General features: G+C 38.2%; 1 protein-coding gene across 1 annotated transcript; it reads left to right on the forward strand.

Annotated features, from left to right (window-relative positions):
- The first annotated feature begins 192 nt into the window (after positions 1 to 192).
- LOC123233271 (C-factor-like) lies at positions 193 to 18,097 on the forward strand. Its single transcript, XM_044659423.1, has 6 exons — positions 193 to 267; positions 496 to 547; positions 12,412 to 12,599; positions 16,448 to 16,606; positions 16,746 to 16,865; positions 17,837 to 18,097. Exons 1-6 carry the CDS (start codon positions 193 to 195, stop codon positions 17,948 to 17,950), a joined length of 708 nt encoding a protein of 235 aa, XP_044515358.1. The 3' UTR covers positions 17,951 to 18,097.
- The last annotated feature ends 4,189 nt before the right edge of the window (positions 18,098 to 22,286 follow it).

Consider the following 22,286-nt stretch of genomic DNA (forward strand, 5'->3'; position numbering starts at 1 on the left):
ACTTCTCCCCCAGTTGTCCCTCAGGCCAAGTGCCTTCCACTGCAGACCTTGAGCTTGAGGATTTCCAGGTGCTGCTGTCTGGGACTCCGGGGGTGCACAGGGAGAATTTGGGGGCTCTGACTTGCTGCAAGAGGTCTCCAGGGAGTCCGGGCTTCTCCCCAGGACCATGGCTACAGATCTGGGTATTAAGAGATGGCTGAGTGGCTCCGTAGTGTTAAGTCTCTGGGAATGAGCGTTTGCCCGGAGACAGACTCTGCCTGGGTTCAGGTGTAGGGCGGAGGGAGGGAGGGAGTGGAAGGGGACAGGGAAGGGGATGTCATCTCTAGGAGGGTGTAGTGGTGGTGGTGGTGGTATTTTAGGACTGGTGGGCTTAAACCGCACCCGCGTTGGCGTTCCTGGGAGGTGCAGAGGAGCGGACTCCTAAAGTTCCCCTCCATTTCCCATTGGGTACCCGCGAAGTCGCTGTAGGATGTCTTCCCTCTTTTGATTCTCTAGGAACTTCGCGAGCTCGCGGCTCAGCATTCCAGCGTCCGGATTCTCCCGTTGGGTGAGCCTCCTTTCAGAAGCCATCCCTGTCCCTCCTTGCCCTCCTTCTTTCCTAGTAGTGCAGTCCTGCCCCAGCTCCACACCTGTGGCCCCTGGCATTTCTCGGGGTCCTATTCCTTGGCGCTGAACTTCTCTATCCCAAGTCCTACGGGAGTAAGAGGCAAGAGGACCTTTGTAGGCGGTCCGGGGATCCACGTAAGAATGGTTTAAAGCTGAGGAAAGGAGGCTCAGAGAAAAGTGATTGGCTGAAGTTCCTGCAGCTAAAAAATAGTGAAACATTGACTCAGATCCCTTTTTGTAAAATCAGACTCGTAGCTCATGGTCCTATATCTTCCTAGCAAGGAAGGACCAAGGCCTCCAAAAGGGAGAGTGAGTATAGAGTGTACAATTAACCAGTGCTCTAAGTGTTTAATTTATTTTTTCATAAAACTGATTCCTAGTCTTACTTGTTAATTCAGTGATTCTCTTACTTGCTATTTTTATAAATTTCTCCTTTGACTTTTATAATTCTGAAATTAGTCATTAATGAGGAATTTTTAATTTGTTGTTTTTCTAGTTTTTTAGTTGCATGCCTAATTCATCAGTCTACTTTTTCTCTATTTTATTGATGTAACAACAACTACTGATCTTTTGTGTGCTGGTCAAAGTTAAGGTGGAGAAGGGGCAGTCATAGCAGAGTTCAGCAGAAAGCTGGACTACAGGGGTATTCAGATTCAGTTCTTGAATCTGAAGCTCAATCTTTTCATAACAAATTACAGTCAGAGCAGGCAGAGATAATTGTCCAGGATAACAATTGTTATAAAAATAATAAATAAATAGTTTTTGATATTAATAGTAGTTGTAGATAGTAAGAGCTCTTAAGATGCTACTGCTTCTAGGGGATATTGGTTGGGAAGCTGTGCCTTTGTATTTCCCCTAGATAGCTGGTGCAAGGGACACCTGAGCCTTGTTACCCAGCTGGATGTTATAATTGCCCTATTCTATATAACAGTGCCCAGAACAGAGTCCGCTGGCGTGAGATGGTTGCGGCCCTATGCTCCTAAGGAGTCAACAGGAATAATAATAATAATAAATAAATATAACAGTGCCCAGGCAGGACCCTTAATGGTCAGGTGGATGGGTAGCCCTTTCAGGTCCCACCTGGGGTTGGATTGATTATTAATATTGGGCTCTATTAGCCTTGGATAATGTTTTCCTCTGACTGCATTGCTCCCTCCCCAAGAGCCATGATATAGTGACCACTCAGGAAGGTACTTAAATAAACTTTATCTATTGATGTTAAATAGGGAAAGGAATAATCAGGAATGGATTGGGGATAGGAGACCCTATCACTAATAACTATGATCAATAATCCCTCAGGACTGTAGACTGTTGTTCAGTAAAGCTCGAGCTATTGTTCTTCCCCCTCTGGTTCCGCTTGGCCATGGCCAAATCAGAGAGAGTAATCTGCAGATGTATGGATGGTTTCTCTCAGCTTCCTTCCTCTCAGTTTGTAATATGTTAGCCTTACAGCCTTCAGGAAATATCTACCCTTCACCTCCCTCTGCTTCTTCTCCTTCCTTCCTCCCAGGCTCAGATACCTAAATAGCTAATGATGATCAAATGCCTAAATATCTAGGGAGATTCAGAGCAATGTTCAAAGATCAAAGATCCAAGCTCCCAGGTCCAAGCTCCAAGACCAAAGACCTCCCCCAGATGGCTGTGAGGGCTATTTATATCCCCCAGCCAACCAATTTTCCCCTTTCCTAACACCCTCTGTGAACATTCCGAACATTCCGAGGTCTCCAACTGTCTTCCCCTGTCAATCAAGGTGAGACAAACCAACTCCCAGAGTTTGAATTATAACACAATACCAACACATCAAGATATCAATAGCTCTGTGTAAAGCTGCTAAAGAACTAGTTTCCTTAGTGACCTGTAGTGACAATCCAGCATATGAGGAGACAGTTTGTGAAGGTGTGTGCCACCCCTATCCAAACTTATTTCAGATTGTATTGCCCTGGGTGGGAAAAACTATCGATGGAGGATTTAAGGCAAACTGCTTTATATGTTCACTATTTGAAAGATTTAAAGCCATGCAAGAATAGTGACTCAGACAAGGATTCAATAATAGCAGAGTTAAAAAGACAACTAAAAGAGGCAAAGAAGCAGAAAGAGGTGGAGGAGATAAAAAACCTTGCTCTCTAGACCCAAGGGTCCCAGAGTAGATCCAGGCAGTACTATAATAACAACAGCAGCAACAACAATAACACAATACACAAATGTTATCTTTGTGGGAAACCAGGTCATCTCATACGACAATGTAGATATAAGGCACAAATAAATTTCAACAAGCCACCAAATATAACAATAATGCAAACAACAAAAGGTCAGTAGTTGTTGTTATTAATTGAAAAGATTTAATATAAAAGGTAAATAAATAGAGTATAAGGTAATTAGGAAAACCAAAGGAAGGGAAGAAGGGTTCAGGAGCTTCTAGTTTACTTCAGGATCTAATTCAAAAGTATTAAGATTCTGTTGAATATTGAACTGTAGCCTCAGAATGTCCAGGCAGGGGCCAGCAGACCTTCAGGCCTGCTCAGGATGAAGTAGCTCTGTTTGTTATTTTAATCAAATTACAACTTAATGATAAAATGATGTTCAGTTGATCTTCTGTGAGTATGATGACTTATAATAAATTGAAAGATGGTATTGATTGGTAATATGAGCATAAGCTGAGGTTGCTGCCCCTATGAAGTGACAGCTAATCCCTGGCCTATGAAATCTAGTCGAGATGAGAAGGATATGTCTACCCAGACCTCCCCCCCCCCCAACTCTGACTGAGTTTAAGAGGCTTGGACTTGTCTCCTTTTATAGGGCAATTTCAACAGTCAACTGGTCTCATGCCATGGTGTGCCAACCCAGGAACATTCTAGCATTCTGAGTTTTCAACTGGCAACTTCTGCCTCATCATGGCTACTTGCAAATCTATCAAAATCTATATTATACATGTCCCACTCTTTTTTTTTTTTTAAAATTTTTTAAAACCCTTAACTTCTGTGTATTGGCTCTAAGGCAGAAGAGTGGTAAGGGTGGGCAATGGGGGGGTCAAGTGACTTGCCATGGGTTACATAGCTGGGAAGTGTCTGAGGCCAGATTTGAACCTAGGACCTCCTATCTCTAGGCCTAACTCTCAATCTACTGAGCTACCCAGCCTGCTCTATGTCCCACTCTTTTTGATCTCATTTGGGTTTTCTTGGCAAAGATACTGGAGGCATTTGCCATTTCCTTCCCCAGCTCATTTGAGAGATGAGAAAACTGAGGTAAATAGGGTGAAGTGACTTGACTAGGATCACATGACTAGTAAGTGTCTGAGATCAGATTTGGACTCAAGTTTTTCTGGCCCCAGGCCTGGCACTGTACCACCTAGCTGCTTTGCCCAGTATAGCTGAGGCTCTTAATTCACAAATCTGAGAGACTTCTCAGACCTTATTCTCCTCCATCTTTGTGCTCTATTTGATCCTTGGCAATTCTCTCCTACTCAGTATTTTCTTGCTTTCCTCTTGTTTGACCAGACTTTCTTTGACTTCTTTGCTGTCTCATCATATATTTCATGCCCTCTAATTGTGCTCATTTCCTAATGGCATGATTCTGGGACCCCTTCTCTTTCTGCAGTTCTTAGTGATCTCATCAGCTCCCTTTGGTTTAATCAGAGTTCCATTGTTAATTATTTACATAAATTCATTTAAATTTTATTAACACATTTATTTATATTACATATACATGCATACTATTTGTAATATAAATATAAGTTCAAAATATTCATCAATATTATTTGTTTATAAATTTAAATTATATTTAAATTCATAATTAGTCAATTATCCTTTTTGTGAAGATTGCTTACAGATCTAGAAATTCTAGTCCCAGTCTCTTCTGAGATTTAGTTTTTCTTTTTCTTTTTTTTTTAAACCCTTAACTTCTGTGAATTGGCTCCTAGGTGGAAGAGTGGTAAGGGTGGTCAATGGGGGTCAAGTGACTTGCCATGGGTCACACAGCTGGGAAGTGTCTGAGGCCGGATTTGAACCCAGGACCTCCCGTCTCTAGGCCTGATTCTCAATCCACTGAGCTACCCAGCTGCCCCCTTGAAATTTAGTTTTTCATCAGTTGCCTGCTGGAAATTTCAAACTGCATGTCCTGCTAATATCTCAAACAACTTGTTGAAAACAATTCATTATCCTTTCCCACACTCACCTTTTCTCCACATTTTCTTATTTCTATTTAAGGCACCATCATTATTCCAGTCTTACAGGTTCATATATAACCTCAGTATTATCCTGAATTCTTCACACTCCTTTATCCTACATATCCAGTTAGTTGCCAAATCTTGATGTAGCTATACCTACTACATTCCTCACATCCAATCCCTTTGTCTTTGCTCACATAGCTACCTTCTAAATTCAGATCCTCCTCTTCATTTTATACCTGGATTATCTCAACAATCTCAAATTGTTCTGCCTGCCTCATATATCAGGACACTCCAGTCATTTTCAACATTTCTGCTAAAATAATATTTCTTGAGTGGAGAGCTGTCAATGTAATTCCCCTGTGCAGTAAATTCCACTGTTTCCCTGTTTCTTTTGGAATGAATCATAAACTCCTCTCTTAGTGTAATGATTAAAATTCTCTGGTGACTGTATATTAATTTATGTTTATTTATTAGTAAAATTGAGAGAGACACACACACTCCATGTTGTCAAAGGATAGGGCTGATATTGGTCAAAGATAGATTTTCAAACAGAATAAGGAGGTACAATTTATATTAAATTCATATATTAGTTCCTTTTTCTAAAAGATATTTTATCTTCTGAATTACAAGTAATAACAATTTTTACCATATGTTTTCAAAAATTTTAAGTTTCAAATTGTTTCTCTCTTTTCCTTCCCTTCCCCCAAGAGATGTTAAGCAATTTGATCTGGGTTATACACGTATTATCATGCAAACGTACTTCATATTGGTCATTGGTGTAAGAGAATACTCTTATAAAACTCAACCCCCCAAATAAAAACATAAATGAATGGGAATAATAGTATGTTAACATTATTTTTCACTTTAGCTTATTTGAGTTTTACTTTGGGGTTTTGATTTTATATGATTATTCTTTTACAAAAATGAACAATATGGGAATATTTTGCATGATAATACATGTATAACCCAGATCAAATTGCTAACCATCTCTGGAAAGGGAGATGGAAGAGAGAGAGGGAAACAATTTGGATAATATAACTTCAGAAAAATTATATGGAAAATTGTTATGTGTAATTCACAAAATAAAATATCTATTAAACAAAAAAAGTAAGAGAACAAAGAAAAGAAAATAAGTGTTAAAAATTATTACCTGTAATTTGGAAATATTATATTAAAAGTTAAAAGGTTGCTCAGACAAAAAAAAACCCAAGCAAATCACAGCATAGTATGCTTTGATCTGAATTTTGACTACAACAGAAGTCATTCAGAATTGTCCTGGATCATTGTCTTACCCAAAGTAGCTGAGTCTTTCCCAGTTGATCATTTTACAATATTGTTATTATATACAATGTTCTCCCAATTCTGCTTATTTCACTTTACATCAGTTCATGCAGATGTTTCCTGCTTTTTCTGAAATCATCTAGCTCATTGTTTCTTATAGCACAATAGTATTCCATCACCATCATATACCACAATTTGTTCAAACATTCCTTAATTCTATCAATTTAGAACATTTTAAAATATAATTATTGATAACTTTAATTTCTTCATCTGAAAACTACTTGTTTATATCCTTTGACTATTTGTCAATTGGAGAATGACTTGTATTCTTCTAAATTTGACTTAGTTCTAAATAAATTTGAGAAATTAGACCTATGTCAGAGAAATTTGTTATATACTTCTTCATTTTCCATTTCCCTTCTAATCTTGGTTACATTGTTTTTTGTATGAAACTTTTTAAATTTAATATAATTAAAATTATTCATATTATATCTTGTAATGTTCTCTATCTCTTGTTTAGTCATAATTTTTTCCCTTCTACATAGATCTGCCAAGCAAACTATTCTCTGGTTCCTTAATTTACTTATGGTATCACCCTTTTTGTCTAAAAATTGTCAGCACCATATTTGTGTACTAAAAATAATTTGATGGAACTCCTTCTTTTCTTATTTTTCCAAATAATTTATATAGTATTGGGATGAATCAAATCTTTAAATGTTTGATAAAATTAACTTGTGAAACCATCTGGCCCTGGGGATTTTTTCTTAGAGAGTTCATTGATTGTTCAATTTATTTTTCTGAAGTGGGATTATTTAAGTATTCTTTCTCTTTTGTTAATCTAGACAATTTATATTTTTGTAAATATTTATCCATTTCACTTAGATTTTCAGATTTATTGGCACATAATTGGGCAAAATAGTTCCTAATGATTTCTTTGATTTCCTCTTCATTGGTAGTGATTTCATTTTTCGTACTGGTTATTTGATTTTCTTTTCCCTTTAAATCAAACTAATCAGTACTTTATCTGTTTAATTTATTTTTTCATAAAACTGATTCCTAGTCTTACTTGTTAGTTCAATGATTCTCTTACTTGCAATTTTTATAAATTTCTCCTTTGACTTTTACAATTCCCAAATTAGTCTTTAATGGGGAATTTTTAATTTGTTGTTTTTTTAGTTTTTTAGTTGCATGCCTAATTCACCAATCTACTTTTTCTCTATTTTATTGATGTAAGCCTTTAGAAATATAAATTTTCCTCTAAGTACTGCTTTGGCCATATCCTATAAATTTTGACATGCTATCTCTTCATTGTCATTCTCTTTAAAGAGATTTTTCTATTATTTGTTCCTTGACCCATCTTTTAAAAAATTATATTATTTAGTTTCCAATTAATTTTTGATTTGTCTTCCCATGGACCCTTGATTATAATTTTTATTGTATTGTAATCTGAAAAGGATGCATTTGTTCTTTCTGCTTTTTTGCATTTGGTTATGAAATTATGTCCTAACACATGGTCAGTTTTTGTGTAGTTACCATGTACTGCTGAAAAGAAGGTATATTCCTTTCTATTCCCATTCAGTTTTTTTGTGAGATCTATTAAATCCAACTTTTCTAAAATTTCATTCATTTTATTCACTTCTTTCTTGTTTAAAATTTTTCGTTTTGATTTCTCTAGATCTGAGAGAGGAAAGCAGAGCTCCTTCACTAGTATAGTTTTACTATCTATTTCTTCCTAAAGATCATTTAATTTCTCCTTTATGAACTTGAAGGCTATGCTATTTGGCACATGTATGTCTAGTATTGGTACTACTTCAATGCCTATGGCACCTTTCATCAAGATATAATTTCCTTCCTTATTTTCAAGGACTTGGAACTTCAAGGAGTGGACTTAGTGTGCCCTGCTGTTGGCTTAGGCAGGGCCCTAGGGATTTAAAATTGCCTTGGGACCAGGTTCAGAACCTGGAAGAGTAGATGTGGACTTGCTGTTGGCTTGCACCAGAACTCCTTGGCACAGGCTGCATGGGTTTACTGTGAGCTCTGCTTCTTTCTCACCCCAGTGAACTTAACTTTCTCTTTTTTCTTTCTTTATTCATTCATTCATTCATTCATTTATTTGTTTGTCTGTCTGTCTATTTATTTATTTTAAACCCTTACCTTCTGTCTTGGAACCAATACTATGTATTGACTCTAAGGGAGAAGAGTGGTAAGGATGGGCAATGGGGGTCAAGTGACTTGCCCAGGGTCACACAGGTGGGAAGTGTCTGAACTCAGATTTGAACCCAGGACTTCCTGTCTCTAGGCCTGGCTCTCAATCCACTGAGCCACCCAGCTGCCCCCCCTCTGTACTTAACTTTCAAGTTGTTTTGTGGAGGAAAATTGCTTCATTCTGTCCTCTTGTTGGATCTGTCACTTTAGTTTTCATTTTGAAGTGTTATTTTAAGGTTGTTTGGAGAAGATCCTTAGAGAGATTTGAGCTTTCTCTTCCTCTACTCTGCCATATTGGCCTAAGTTTTCATCTTTCCTACTCTGCTAATTTCTAAAGTCCTTTACAATTTTGGAACCAATCAATCTTTTCAGTCTCATCTTTATTATAGTCATTTTTTATGTGGCCAATAGGTTCTTGTCAATTGAAAATCAAGCATAATAGGGAACCCTGATATTTAATAAGTATTTCTTATATGAACATACGTAGACATTTTCCTACTTTTCTTAGGTTTAGCAGAGCTACCAATATCACTATTCCAGTCACCTTCGTGTATTTAGAGGGCTATAGTGGGAGAGGGATGAGTCTTGATATACTTAGACCTAAGGAGAATAATGCTTAGAAAATACAGAGGCAGATTTTAGTTCTTTAAGAATTAGATTTGGGGAAAAGTTAACTCCTTTGACTTTCTGACTAAACCCTTATTGGTTTTAATTTAAATGTGGGTGACAGCAGCTAAAAAATAGTGAAACATTAACTCAGATCTTTTTTTTTTTTTTGTAAAATCAGACTTGTAGCTCATGCCCCTAAATCTTTCTAGGAAGGAAGGACCAAGGTCTCCAAAAGGGAGAGCGAGTATAGAATCTAAAGGTAGGTCCTCTGGTTTTGTGTGTCTTAGGGAGATTTGCACCCTCTCTGGGTCTCTGGGGCTCCTCCCCTTGCTTAGTCAGGGTTTCAGTCTATCTCCATCTCTTTGTTTCTAGAACACAGGTTAGAGATGCCAGGCATTAGGCATTCTGCCTTTTGTGTCAAGAAGTTCCTGAGACTGTCAGAAATAGTGTCATACACTAAGCAGGCTGAGGCATGGGGGTGGTCTGAGGGGCTCAGAACAGGGGCTTCTGCCTGTCAATATCAGCCCTGCCAGTTGCCATGGAATCCACCATTTAGGGCCAAGGATGATTTGTTTCTTTTGGATTTGGAGGCATTTGGGTGTAGAGAGTATTACATGGAGAAGTCAACATAGTCCTGGAGGTGGAGCCCCTTGAAGCTCTTATCAGGTGGCATCTTTTCTCCAGTATCTGCCTGATGTCTTTCCCTATCATCCCTCTGGGCAGAAGGATGGATTTTTAGAAGCTGTGGGGTTAAGACTCGGTCTTTGGTGTTGGGTACTGAGCTGGCTGACAGTCAGGTGATAATAGACACGGGTCACAGCCAGTTGACCCACAGCAATTGGCAGGGAGATACATGGACCAAAAGGGAAAGGTAAGACAGTGCCAAAGGATTTGCCATTTTCCTGAATTGCTGGAGCACTTGCTCAGGTCAGCTTTCTCTCCTCAAACTTTTCCTCACTCTTCTTCCCCCTTCCTGCAAGTAGTTGTTCAGTTGTTGTTCAGCTCAGTCATTCTCCACTCTTTTTGACCCCATTTGGGTTTTCTTGGCAAAGATACTGGAGGCATTTGCCATTTCCTTCCCCAGCTCATTTGAGAGATGAGGAAACTGAGGTAAATAGGGTGAAGTGGCTTGACTAGGATCACATGACTAGTAAGTGTCTGAGGTCAGTTTTGGACTCAAGTTTTCCTGGCCCCAGGCCTGGCACTGTGCCACCTAGCTGTCTTGCCCAGTACAGCTGAGGCTCTTAATTCTCAAATCTGAGAGACTTCTCAGACATTATTCTCCTCCATCTCTATGCTCTATTTGATCCTTGGCAATCCTCTCCTCTTCTGTATTCTCCTGTTTTTCTTCTTACCTGTTTGACCAGACTTTTTAGATTTCTTTGCTGTTTCATCATATATATCATGGTCTCCAATTCTGCTCATTCCCCAGAGGTTTCATCCTGGGACCTCTTTCAACTCTTTCTTACTGACAACATCAACTCCCCTTGGCTTAGTTAAAGTCTCAGTTAATAATTTTATGTTAATTTGTTTGAAAATTTGTATACTCTTATTTGTCTATATTTATAGTATTTGTAATGTATATGTACACAATATTTATGGGCAATATTTATAAAGCTAAATTACATTTAAATTGGTAATTTGTTTTAGATGTATAATTAATTGTGATTTTTTTTTCATGACAGTTCACAGATTTATAAATCTAGCCCTAGTCTTTCTTCTGGAATTCAGTCTCTCATCTCTAACTGCCTACTTAACATTTCAAACTGGGTGTCCTGCTAACATCTCTAACTCAATATATTGTAAACAATTCATTATCTTACACCAAACTCACCCTTTCTCTACATTCTCTTCTATCTATCGAAGGTATCTTCATTCTTCCAGTCTTGCAGGTCCATACACAAGAGCAGTATTATCCTGAACTCTTTACCCTCCTTTACTCTATATATCCAATCAGTTGCCAAATTTTGATGTGTCCAATACCACAGCATTTCTCACATCCAACCCTTTAGCTATGCTCACATAGATACCTTCTAAGTTCACCTCCTCCTCCTCATCTCATGCTTGCATTATCACAATAACCTACAATTGGATTTACATGTCTCAAATACTACTCTATTCCATTTAATTTTCCATGTTGCTGCCAAAAAACTATTTCTTGAGTGGAAATCTGACCATGTAATTGTCCTCATCAATAAACCACACTGGCTCCCCATTACCTCTAGAGGAAATCACAAACCCCTCTGTTTGTTTCTAAAGTCTTTTACACTTTTGGCCTCAACATATCCTTTCAGCTTCATTTTAATGGACCAATAGGATCAAAGGCATTTCTTATAAGCTGAAAATCCAGTATAATAGGGAACCCTGTCATTAATATGTACTTATTATATGAACATACATAGATACTTTACTACTTTTCTTAGACTTGGGAGAGCTATTAACATCACAACTCTTATATTTTGGGGCCATTATTATTGACTAAATAGCACTAATGATATAAAGAGAAGCCCTGCTCTGAGTTGGACCTCACTTGTTTCAAGCAAGAACTTTCAAAGTTCTTCTTACAAACAAATACCCAGGGCAGACTTTGGTGCAAAACCATGTGATGACTCAGAGTAGCGCTTCTTGGGTGAATTGCTGGAAAACTTTGCTGGGCTTGGGAGAATGGTGATGATTTAGCCAGAAACTGAAAAGTTTTCCATTCTGTATTTTTCTGTCATTATTTTTTTGGTTTGCTAATCACCTATCCTTGAATTTATAGGTATTGAGTTCACCAAAAATGAGATGTTCCTATGCTATACTCTCTCTTCTGCATTCTTCATCCAGAGCAAAAGGCTTTTTTCCTCTTGGTCATAATCCTTCTCTAGCTGTCATTTCCCTTTTTGTGCCCTGGCAGTGCCACCATGCCTGGAATCCATTACTTCTTCACCTTTATCTAATGGAATCACTCACTTTCTTTGAGACTCAGCTAAAGCATCATCTTGGACAGGAAACCTTCCCTGAACCCTCTTGGCTGCTAGTGCCTTCCCTTTTGAAATACCTTTTAATTTTCTACCTTGTATTTGTTATAAATACACAATACTCTCCACTACTTCTTTGTATATTTACTTTGTAAATTTACATAGTCACATATGTGTGTTGCCTGGTAGTTGTCCTTTCCTACTTGAGGAGGACCAAAATGTCATCACTATGCCAGGATCAAAGCACAGTGTGTCTGACTGTGACTGATCAGACCAGTACTTGGTGGGGAGACTCAGTCACAGGTTGAGCACAAATAGCCCATATGCAAATTTGGGATGGAGGAGTCTAAATGTGTACATGTGACATTTCCTGTATACATATATACACACAAATGCAGATATGCAGATATATGTGGTATGTGTTTATTCCTTTCTTTCTCTCTGTCTCTGACTCTCTTCCCTCTCCTCCTTTAGAATAGGAATTACTTAAGAAGAATTGTTTCCTTCTTTGTTCTTATATCCCCAGTGCCTACTATGGTGCCTGCAGAAATACTGGCTAATTGATTGAATATTCTTTCTTGACAGATGTGGAGAATAGCGCTTCCATCCAAGAGGCCTTTGTCTCTGTCAAGGACCAACTGGCGGGCTCTGGGCTGAACCTACTCATCAACAATGCAGGAAAGGCTGTTTCCCTGTCATTCCACACTGAGTCAGAGGAATCCATGCACCAGCTGTACCATATTCATGTTGTTGGTTCCTTGAAGATGAGCCAGGTGAGGCTTTTCCAGCTCAGGTCCCACAGAGAATCCTGCTTCCCATCTGGACACGAGTGACCACCTCTCTCCACAGCCACAGAGCTAGAGGAATTGGACATTACCTTCCTTTTCCACTTTCCTGCCCCTCTAATAAGGCCTTTCTAAATCTGGCTGCTCCTCACATTTCCAAATGAGTAGCTCTTTCATTCCCATCAACGCTAGTCTTCTTCATGTATTAAGAGGGCTATAGTGGGAGAAGGATGTGTCTTGTTCCCCTTGGCCTCAGGAAGAATAATGTTTGGAAAATACAGGGGAGGCAGATTTTAGCTCTTTAAGAATCAGATCTTGGGAAAAGTTAACTTCTCTGACTTTCAGTGTCCTTAATGGATTAAATTAAAGTGTGGGGAAAAAAAATTAAAGTGTGGGGGACAGCAGTATTATTTAAGTATAGAAGGCAGAGCCTGAAAAACCCCCAATGACTTAGACAGAGCTTTATGAGTTTTTTTCAGGCTTTGCCTTCTACATTTAAATGTATAGTTACAAATAGCAGCTCCCACCTATCTGGTCTCTCTGTTAATTCTTTATTCAACTATAGCTTAAAATAAAGTGAAGCTAACGCTAATGAAATTGCTTTGCACAGTTATCTGTATGTTTTGGAGGCATGAGAAGGAATTATTTAGTGAGTACCCATCAGAATTGCCTCTACAAACATCTGGCAGAAACAAGGGAGGAAGCTAGGGGCTGGCATGTGTTTCCTAGGCTGACCTTTATAGTGGCTGAGGTTTCAGAGCAGCTGCCAACCTGGGCTCTCCTCAAACACTGGCTTTGCATGGTCTCCTTTATCTGTCTGGCCAATCCCTTTTTCATTCTCCTAGCATGACAGTATTCCATCACATTCATGAACCATAACTTGTTCAATCATTCCCCAATTGGTGAGTACCCTTTTAGTTTCCAGTTTTTTCCCCACCACAAAAATTGGCTTTTGCAGATATTTTTCTGTATTTGGGTCCTTTTCTTCTTTCCTTGATCTCTTTAGGGTATAGAAGTTGTAGTCATAGGGTTGGATGATAGGATATGTGCAGTTTAACAGTTTTTGGGTGATAGTTCCATATAGTTCTCCAGAATGATTAGACCAATTTCCTGCTCCAGTAACAGTACATTAATGTACCTGTTTTCCTTCAGTTCCTCTAACATTTGTCATTTTCCATTTTTGACAAATTGAGAATCTAATGGGTATGAGGTAAAACTTTAGAATCCTTTTTGTTTGAATTTCCCAAATTATTAGTTATTTAAAGTGTTTTTATTTTTCCAAATGGCTACTAGTATTTTGGTTTTCTATTTCTGAATGATACTATTTTTATATTCTTTGACCATTTGCCAATTTGGGAATGTTTTTCCTATTATATCTTAGAGAAGGGTCCTTTTATCAGAGAAATTGCCTGCAGAGAATTTCCCTCCCCATCACTTACCTACTTCTCTTCTAATTTTACTCTCATTGCATTTGTTTGTATAAAGACTTAACTTTATGCAATCAAAATGGGCCATTACTTTCTGTGATCTTCTGAACTTGTTTGATCATGAATTCTTTTCTTATTCTTAAATATGAAGGGTAGTTTTTCATGCTACACTTAATTTGTTTATGATATCTTCCTTTCTAAGTCAAATATACCTTTGTAACTTCTCTTGGTAAGTTATGTGGAATATTAGTCTATACCTTGTTTCTGCCAGATGCTTTCCAGTTTTCCCAGCAGCTTTTGTCAAAGGATGAATTCTTACCCTATATCTTAGATCTTCAGATTTGTGAAATATTAGACTACTGTGCTATTTTATTTTCATATATTTTATACCTAATCTGTTCTACTGGTCAACTCTATTTCAACCAGCACTAAATCATTTGCATAATTATGGCTGTGTAGTATAGTTTGAAATTGGATACTTCCTGACTCTTCTCATTCCCACTTTTTTTCTTGATTCTTGATTCTTCTCTGAATTTAAAATTTTTTAATAGCTTTATATAGTAATCTTTTTGTACTTTCATCAGTATAGCCTTGGATAAGTAAATTACTTTTGGTTGTTTTGTCATTTTTATTACATTGTCTGAGTATAACCATGAGCAATTAGTCTATCTTCAACTATATAGAACAGTCTTTATTTGTATAAAGTGTTCTGTAATTGTGTTCATGTAGTTCTTGTGTGTGTCCTGCTGGGTAGTATTCCAAGTGTTTTATGCTTTCTGTAATTATTTTAAATTAATTTCTCTTCTATCTTGGTTTTGTTAGCATTATACAGAAATATTCATGTTATATGTGGTTTTATTTTATATCCTTCAAATTTTAAAAAAGTGGTTAATTGATTAAATTAGTGCTTTAGTTGTTTCACTAGAGTTATCTAAGTAAGCCATCATATCATTTGCAAAAAAGAAATAATTTTGTATGCTCTGCGTGCCTGTTTATTCCCTTAATTTATTTTTCTTGTTATATTATTGGATTCTAATTTCTAATCATTTGTGCTATCCTCTTCCATCCTGTGGGTTAGTTTATTCCCATTCCCATTTATTTTTATGATAGTTAAATGTGGATTTCCCTTGACTATATTCTCTTATACTTTTCCTTTTCTTTGTTTTGCACTTCCTCTTTGTGAAAAAGAAAAGGTTGTGTCAAGTGACTGACAAACATTTGGGGATCCCAGAGGGGTGAGGAGAATGAGATATGGTGAGGAGGATGACACGCATCAGGAGGGCCACTGAAGTTGGTCAATCAGAGGCAAAGTTTACTTCATCACAGCTAGTATTTTATAGGGCAATGTTACATAAGCTAAAGGATCAGGTAATCTTTTTACATAGACAATGGTTAGTAATGATTTACAATCTTAGTATAATGACTTAGTTTACTTCACTGAAGCTTAGACAGAGTTTTCTTTAGGATAATAATTCAGTATGTCATTGTATAACCATCTAACCAAGTTTCTCAGGATTCTTGCACCAGTGATTTCTTGGAAGGACGTTTAGTATTTGGAAAGAAATTGAATTAGGTTCTCATGCTGAGAGTTGGGGGTGGGAAGCTATGTGTCTGACTACTTCTAGGTTATGGTTGTGATTTTACTGGGGCCTAATCTCACTACTGGGGGCTACAAGGTGGCAGAGAGAGAATTATGTTTAGTTCTATAGCTCTCAATTTGAAGCAATTTGCTTCTACACAGCCCTCTTCTCTTTGTTTTGGCCCAGAGATATGGCCTAGGGTTCAGAGTCAGAAAAACACATCTTTAAATCTGGTCCCAAACCTTTACTAGATCTATGATTCTGGGAAATGATTTAGCCCTATTTGTCTCAGTTTCCACATATGTCAATTGAGCTGGAGAAGGAAATAGCAAAACACTCCAGTATCTCTGCCTAGAAAACCTCAAATGGTTTCTCAAGTCTGTCACAACTGAAAAACAAACAAAAGATAACCTTTTCTTTCTTTCCTTTCAAGCCCTCTTTGAAAGGAAATTTTTCAAAGTTTAAGCCTCTCTAGATGGTTTCTTTCCTTTCAAGCCACTCTAGATGGTTAGAGATTGGTTTACTTGAGACTGATCCCTCCTTTTATCTATGCTTTCCCTTATTCTCATTCTTCACTTTCCCCCTTTCCATTCTGTTTTCTGTTGAATGAAATGTATCTGTATCAGGGCCATTAGGGCTGATTATTATGTTTAAACCTTGTGTCTCCTCCAGGGCTATTCACAGAGCTACCCACACTCTGAATTTCACAAAAGATTGTTGAATTGAGTTAAGGTGGAAAGAAAGTCCAGACCAAGAAGGACCTTTCTCATTTTAGATTTCTGATGATACTAAATGTCTCTATTCTCCCATCTTTCTCCAAACCTGCCAGACATTCCTGCCTTTGTTGAAGAAGGCTGCCCAAATGGGCCCTCAGGACAGTCTCAGTTGTAACAGGGCTGCTGTCATCAACATTTCTTCTACCGCGGGCTCCTTCACAGAACTTCTGGGCTGGAAATTTGGTCCCAGTTTGTCCTATCGCTGTAGTAAGGTATGGAAGCTGTAGATTGGGTTGGAGGAAGGAAGAAAGGTTGGGGTGGCGGGTGAGGGGAGCATTGTGCTGTAGACCTTCATTAGAATAACTGATCTGTGTTCTCCTCTTTCCTATGTGCCCCATTCCCTTCCATCAGGCTGCCCTGAACATGCTCACCTGGTGCCAGGGTCTGCTCCTTAAAGAAGAAGGCATCCTGTGCATTGCTATCCACCCTGGCTGGGTTCAGACAGATATGGGCAATTATAGGAACTTTTTGGTATGCCTCCTTCCTGCAACTCTCCCAGCTTGGGGTCCAAGCTTGAGACAGAATAATGCTTCTAATTAGCTGGGCTTTGATTGGGAGGATACCATAGTGTAGGAAAGTTGGGGAGGCAGTTTCTTGGAAGGAAGACACAGAGAGTCAGTCAATGTAAGTCTGATTCTCATGGAATGGCTTGGGACTAAAAAGAAAAAGTCATTCTTTGATGGGGAACATTCTGTATTAGTTTCCTAGGATGATGAAAGAAGGAATCAGATATGGTCTGGGATCTTCAGAGGGTTAGAAGAAGTAGGGTCTCAAGAAGGAAACACAAGGAAGTTGCATTAGCATCTAGATGGAGCTTTCTTTTGAGTTTGTTTGTTTTTTGAACCCTTACCTTCTATCTTCAGCTTAATATTAGGTATCACTTCATATCAAAAGAGTAGCAAGGCACATGTTAAAACCAGTGGAAATGTGCGTTGGCTATGGGGGGGAAAGGGGGACGGAAGGGGAAAGTAAAAGCATGAATCATGGAACCATGGAAAATTTTTCTAAAAAAACAAAATATTTAAATCTTAAAAAAAAGAAGCCTAAAAAAAAAAGAGTAGTCAAGGGATAGGTAGTTGGGTATAAATGACTTGCTCAGGGTCACCCAGGCAGGAAGTGTGTGAGGCTACATCTGGAGGCCTGTTCTCTAACCATTGTGCATCCTAGCTGCCCCTTAGTTTATTGGAATTGGAACTAATTTTTCCTCCTTGCCCCTTTCTTCCAATGTTATTCATATGGACCATGATCTGTGTCAAGTTCTAGAGGCTACTGAATCACAGGATTTTTCCCTGTTGGCAAACCTATTGTTCCTTAGCCTCTTGGAACTCACTCCCCTCTTTCTGAGTCAGTTATTCCCTCTTACATCTTGCACTGCATCCAGGCCCTCTCCTAACTGGTTCACTCTTGTCCTCACTCCTCTTAACTTGCTGTGTGCTCTACAGGCTCCTATAAAGAAAGAAGATTCGGTGCAAGGAATGCTGAAGGTCTTTTCTACACTTTCAGAGAAGAATGCAGGATATTTCTTTGATTGGGAAGGAAAGGAATTGTGTTGGTGAAGTAACATCAAGTTATGGATCTTGTGGTGACGGAGATCTGACTCCAGTCATCCTTCCTGCATCTCCATCAGCAGCCCAGGATCAACTTTCTCATCTTGGTTGTTCTCTTCCTTCAGTTCCTGTTTCCAATAAATTCATTTTATTGCTTCCCTAAACTGTTCTCATTCTTCCCACTTGTAGCCAAGGTCTGGTGGTGTTTGTCTAGATTTAGGAAAGTGATGGAAACACTGTTAAAATGTAGATTAAATTTAAAAGTATGACATGTTTCCACTTTCCCTCTGGAAATGCAGTTGATAAACATATCCTACTCCCCCCTCATTGTAATTCAATGCTATGAAGAGAAATTTTTTGTGAGGCTCCTTTGACTTCTGACTACCAGAGTCCCCCTAACTAGGTCTATGGTCATAGATCTATAAGTAGAAGAATCTATAAGACTTTAATCAGTCAACATTTATTCAATACCTACTATGTGCCAAGAGATACAAAAAAGAGACAAAATCCTACCCTCAAAGTCCTTAGAATGGAAGTTCAAAAGGCATTTATTCCAATCCCTTCCTTTTATATGTAATACTTCCTTGGGACTGTTTCCCTCAAGATATCTTTGCAATGGTGAGTTGGGTCCCCAAAGGATTATGCTCAGTTTTGTTGGGTAAATAATTCTTGGTTGAAGTCCTAGCTCCTTTGCCCTCTGGAGTATCATATTCCAGACCCCCCCATCCTTAAATGTAGAGGCTGCTATGTCTTGTGTTTACTGATTGTGGCTCTACAATATTTGAATTGTTTTTCTTTGGCTGCTTGCAATATTTTCTACTTGACCTAGGAGTGATGGAATTTGGCTATAATATTCCTGGGAGTTATCCTTTTGTGATCTCTTTCAAGTGTGTTTCTCCCTCACCAACTATAGCCAGCCTACGCCTGAGCACATAATCCATCCTCCATCTGTACTATCTCTGAGATCCACATATACAATCTACCCTCAAGAAGATCCAGGAGACATAAAGACAGAGATATAGAGATATTATATCCATCACTTATTTCTTTCTAACAGCGGCTGTTTGACAACTTCAGATGCAGGACTCCCTCGTGCAAGATTTCCTACAAGTACCTTAGTTTGGCTTTCATTTTGGCTCCCCTATCCCTGAGATTAAAGGTAAAATCAGATCAGGGAATCACACTTCCTTTTTACCTAAAAATCTAGTCCCTTCTCTTTATAATATGGCAATTTTCTGTAGTCTTGGCTGCTGTTGGGTAAGTGCTATATTACTGCTATTGTCCTGCAGGTTTGTAGGACATAAATCATTTTAAGTGGGTCTTGCTGGTGATTCAAGGACCTGTTATGGGTTTATTCTTTTTTTACTCATAATTTTATACACATAAGATTTTGATACATATTTTTTCCCAGAATTTAACTTTTTCTCTTCTAGGTGTGTGTGTGTGTGTGTGTGTGTTTGTGTGTGTGTGTGTGTGTGTGTGTGTATTTTGGTTTACTTTTGACAATTGATTCATATACCCCATAACTCAGCCATATATCCTAGAGTGATTCTGGTGTTGGTCAACACCCTTCTCGGGGGGGATTGTATAATTATCCTAAAATCAAAGGTTTGAAATCTTTTGGAGAAATTTTAGGAAAAGAAACTTGCCAACACCTCAAACTGGGATATAATGAACTGAATTTAAGGGAGCTGAACATATTTATTTTGAATGTGGGGATATATACACTTCTGGTGATTAAATCTAAAAGTGGGCAGGGAGATCATAGATAAACAGACTTGTACGAAAATATTTATAGCTGAGCTTTTTGTGGTGGCAACAAACTGGAAAAGGAGGGTATGTCCTTCAATTGGGGAATGGCTGAACAAACTGTGGTATATGTGGGTGATGGAATACTATTGTGCTAAAAGGAATAATAAACTAGAGGAGTTCCAGGCGAACTGGAGAGACCTCCAGGAACTGATGCAGAGCGAAAGGAGCAGAGCCAGAAGAACATTGTACACAGAGACTGACATACTGTGGTAAAATCGAATGTAATGGACCTCTGTACCAGCAACAATGCAATGACCCAGGACAGCTCTGAGGGATTTATGGTAAAGAACGCTACCTACATTCAGAGGAAGAACTGCAGGAGAGGAAACATATAAGATAAACAACTGCTTGAACGCATGGGTCGGGGTGGACATGATTGGGGATGTGGACTCGAAACTACCACACCAATGCAACTACCAACAATTTGGAAATAGGTCTTGATCAAGGACAAAACCAGTGGAAATGTGCGTTGGCCATGGGTGGGGGTAGTGTGGGGGGTGAAGGGGAGAGTAGGAGCATGAATCATGTAACCATGTTAAAAATGATTATTAATAAATGTTTAAATTTAAAAAAAAAGTGGGCAGGGGAGAGTTAATCTCATCTTCCTATATTTTTAGGATATTTGATTTCTCCTTGTACTTGAAGCACATGATACCAGCATTAATAATTTTTTTTATTTTCCAATAGAATAAATTTAGACATCCATTAGCCAATGGGTAAGTGTATAATTTATATTATATTATAGAATTTGTATTTATTTTACATATGTATACTGGCATGTACTCTGTTTAGAAATGGTTATTATTATTATACTTTTATAGGATTATAGAGAAAAGTTAAAATAAGTAAATGATAAGTGTTATAAAGTGTTATAAGTGTTGGTCAATACCCACCTCAGGGTGGAGATTGATTATATACTTTTTTATGTAGTATCTGTTAGATTTAAATTGATTTCTCCAGGTTCTTATTTTTCATAGATTATACTTTTTGAAAATTCTGAGATTTAGGATTGTATTATTTGTAATTGTAATGTGTAATTATTTGTAATTGGGAACTGTATTTTGTAAAATCCAAGATTTGAAACCTTTTGAGAGTAATTTTAGGATTTGTTAACTCCCTGAATTAAGAAAAGTGAACAGTTTCAAGAAGATGCCATAAAGAAACCTACACTACATCGGAAGATCTAAAATGAACTGTGGGGGAATTATAAAAAGGAATTCTTTAATTTCTTTAATGGGGGACCTGGAGGTCCTCTTACCATAGAGATATGTAGGAATCAACCAGCTCACAGTGACAAGAAGTAGGAACCAGAGAACCCCACGCTGAGCGAATTTCAGTTGCAGGCTGTCAGTTGCTGACAGTTAGGAGAGTCAGTTGCTGAGAGTTGGTGAGTCACTTGGGGACAGATAGGGACCGGCAGTTGCGGGGAAGTTGGCTGCTGGAAGTGAGTTGGTCATTGGGGGTTGATTGCTGGTAGTGTGGGTTGGTGTTTAGTTACTGGAATATAAAGGTGGGCCTGAGCTTACTGAGAGGTTTTTTGCCTTTAGCTTTAAAGGATTTTTTGCCTCTGGGATCTCTACAGAGCAGGAGGTCTGTCTTATAGTCAAGGATCTTCTGTCAGGTGGCTACTGACAGTTGGGCTGCTATAGAAAATGGATTGAAGGAGTGAGTGAGTGGTGGTTATCCATTATTTTAGGTAATTAGGTAGTTAGTGAATTTATAAATAGGTTATATTAAGCCTGGTGTTTGCCAGGCAAGGAGAAGCTGTTCTCAGAAGATAGAGGCAGTTATTAGGAATTTTAGGTATATTTATAGGGTATAAGATTTGTTCATTGTCAAAAGTGGCTAGAAGTTTCTTTTCTCCGGCTTAAAGGGATAATATTAATTTACAACTCTACTATAGTCTCATTAAAATTTAAATTATTAAAAGCTGCTCTCTTATTTTGTCAAAACCCCTATTTTAACCCTTACCATATCTAAAGCAATTTGCTGAGTATCATTCAAAAATTTCCCATACTGTTTTCAAATTTTCTCAGCAGTTTTTGTCAAATAGTGAGTTCTTATTTCCAAGGCAGGGAACCTTGGGTTTATCAAACACTAGATTGCTGAGGTCACTTAGCTCTTGTCTATTCCATTGATCCACCCTTCTATCTCTTAGCCAGATTGTTTAGACTAGATTAATTTATAAACTTCCGAGGCTCACAAAGATAAGAATAAAAGTGAAAGCAAAAACAAATCCAAAAACAAACAAGCAATAAAATGCAATGTTCATGTACCAGCAGCAATACAATGACCCAGGACAATTCTGAGGGATTTATGGTACAGAATGCTACCCACATACAGAGGAAGAACTGCAGGAGAGGAAACATATAAGAAAAACAACTGCTTGAACGCATGGGTCGGGGTGGACATGATTGAGGGTGTGGACTTGAAACTACCACACCAATGCAACTACCAACAATTTGGAAATTGGTCTTGATCAAGGACACATGACAAAACTAGTGGAAATGTGCATCGGCCATGGGTGGGGGGG

This window comes from Gracilinanus agilis, chromosome 2 (genome assembly GCF_016433145.1).
Source record: "Gracilinanus agilis isolate LMUSP501 chromosome 2, AgileGrace, whole genome shotgun sequence".
In the NCBI taxonomy this organism is placed as follows: Eukaryota; Metazoa; Chordata; class Mammalia; order Didelphimorphia; family Didelphidae; genus Gracilinanus; species Gracilinanus agilis.

Coding starts and splice junctions, on each gene's coding strand:
- LOC123233271 (XM_044659423.1), top strand. CDS start 193: ATGGCTGAGTGGCTCCGTAGTGTTAAGTCTCTGGGAATGAGCGTTTGC. Junction 268..495: donor CAGACTCTGCCTGGGTTCAG/GTGTAGGGCGGA, acceptor TTGATTCTCTAG/GAACTTCGCGAGCTCGCGGC. Junction 16,607..16,745: donor TGTCCTATCGCTGTAGTAAG/GTATGGAAGCTG, acceptor CCCTTCCATCAG/GCTGCCCTGAACATGCTCAC.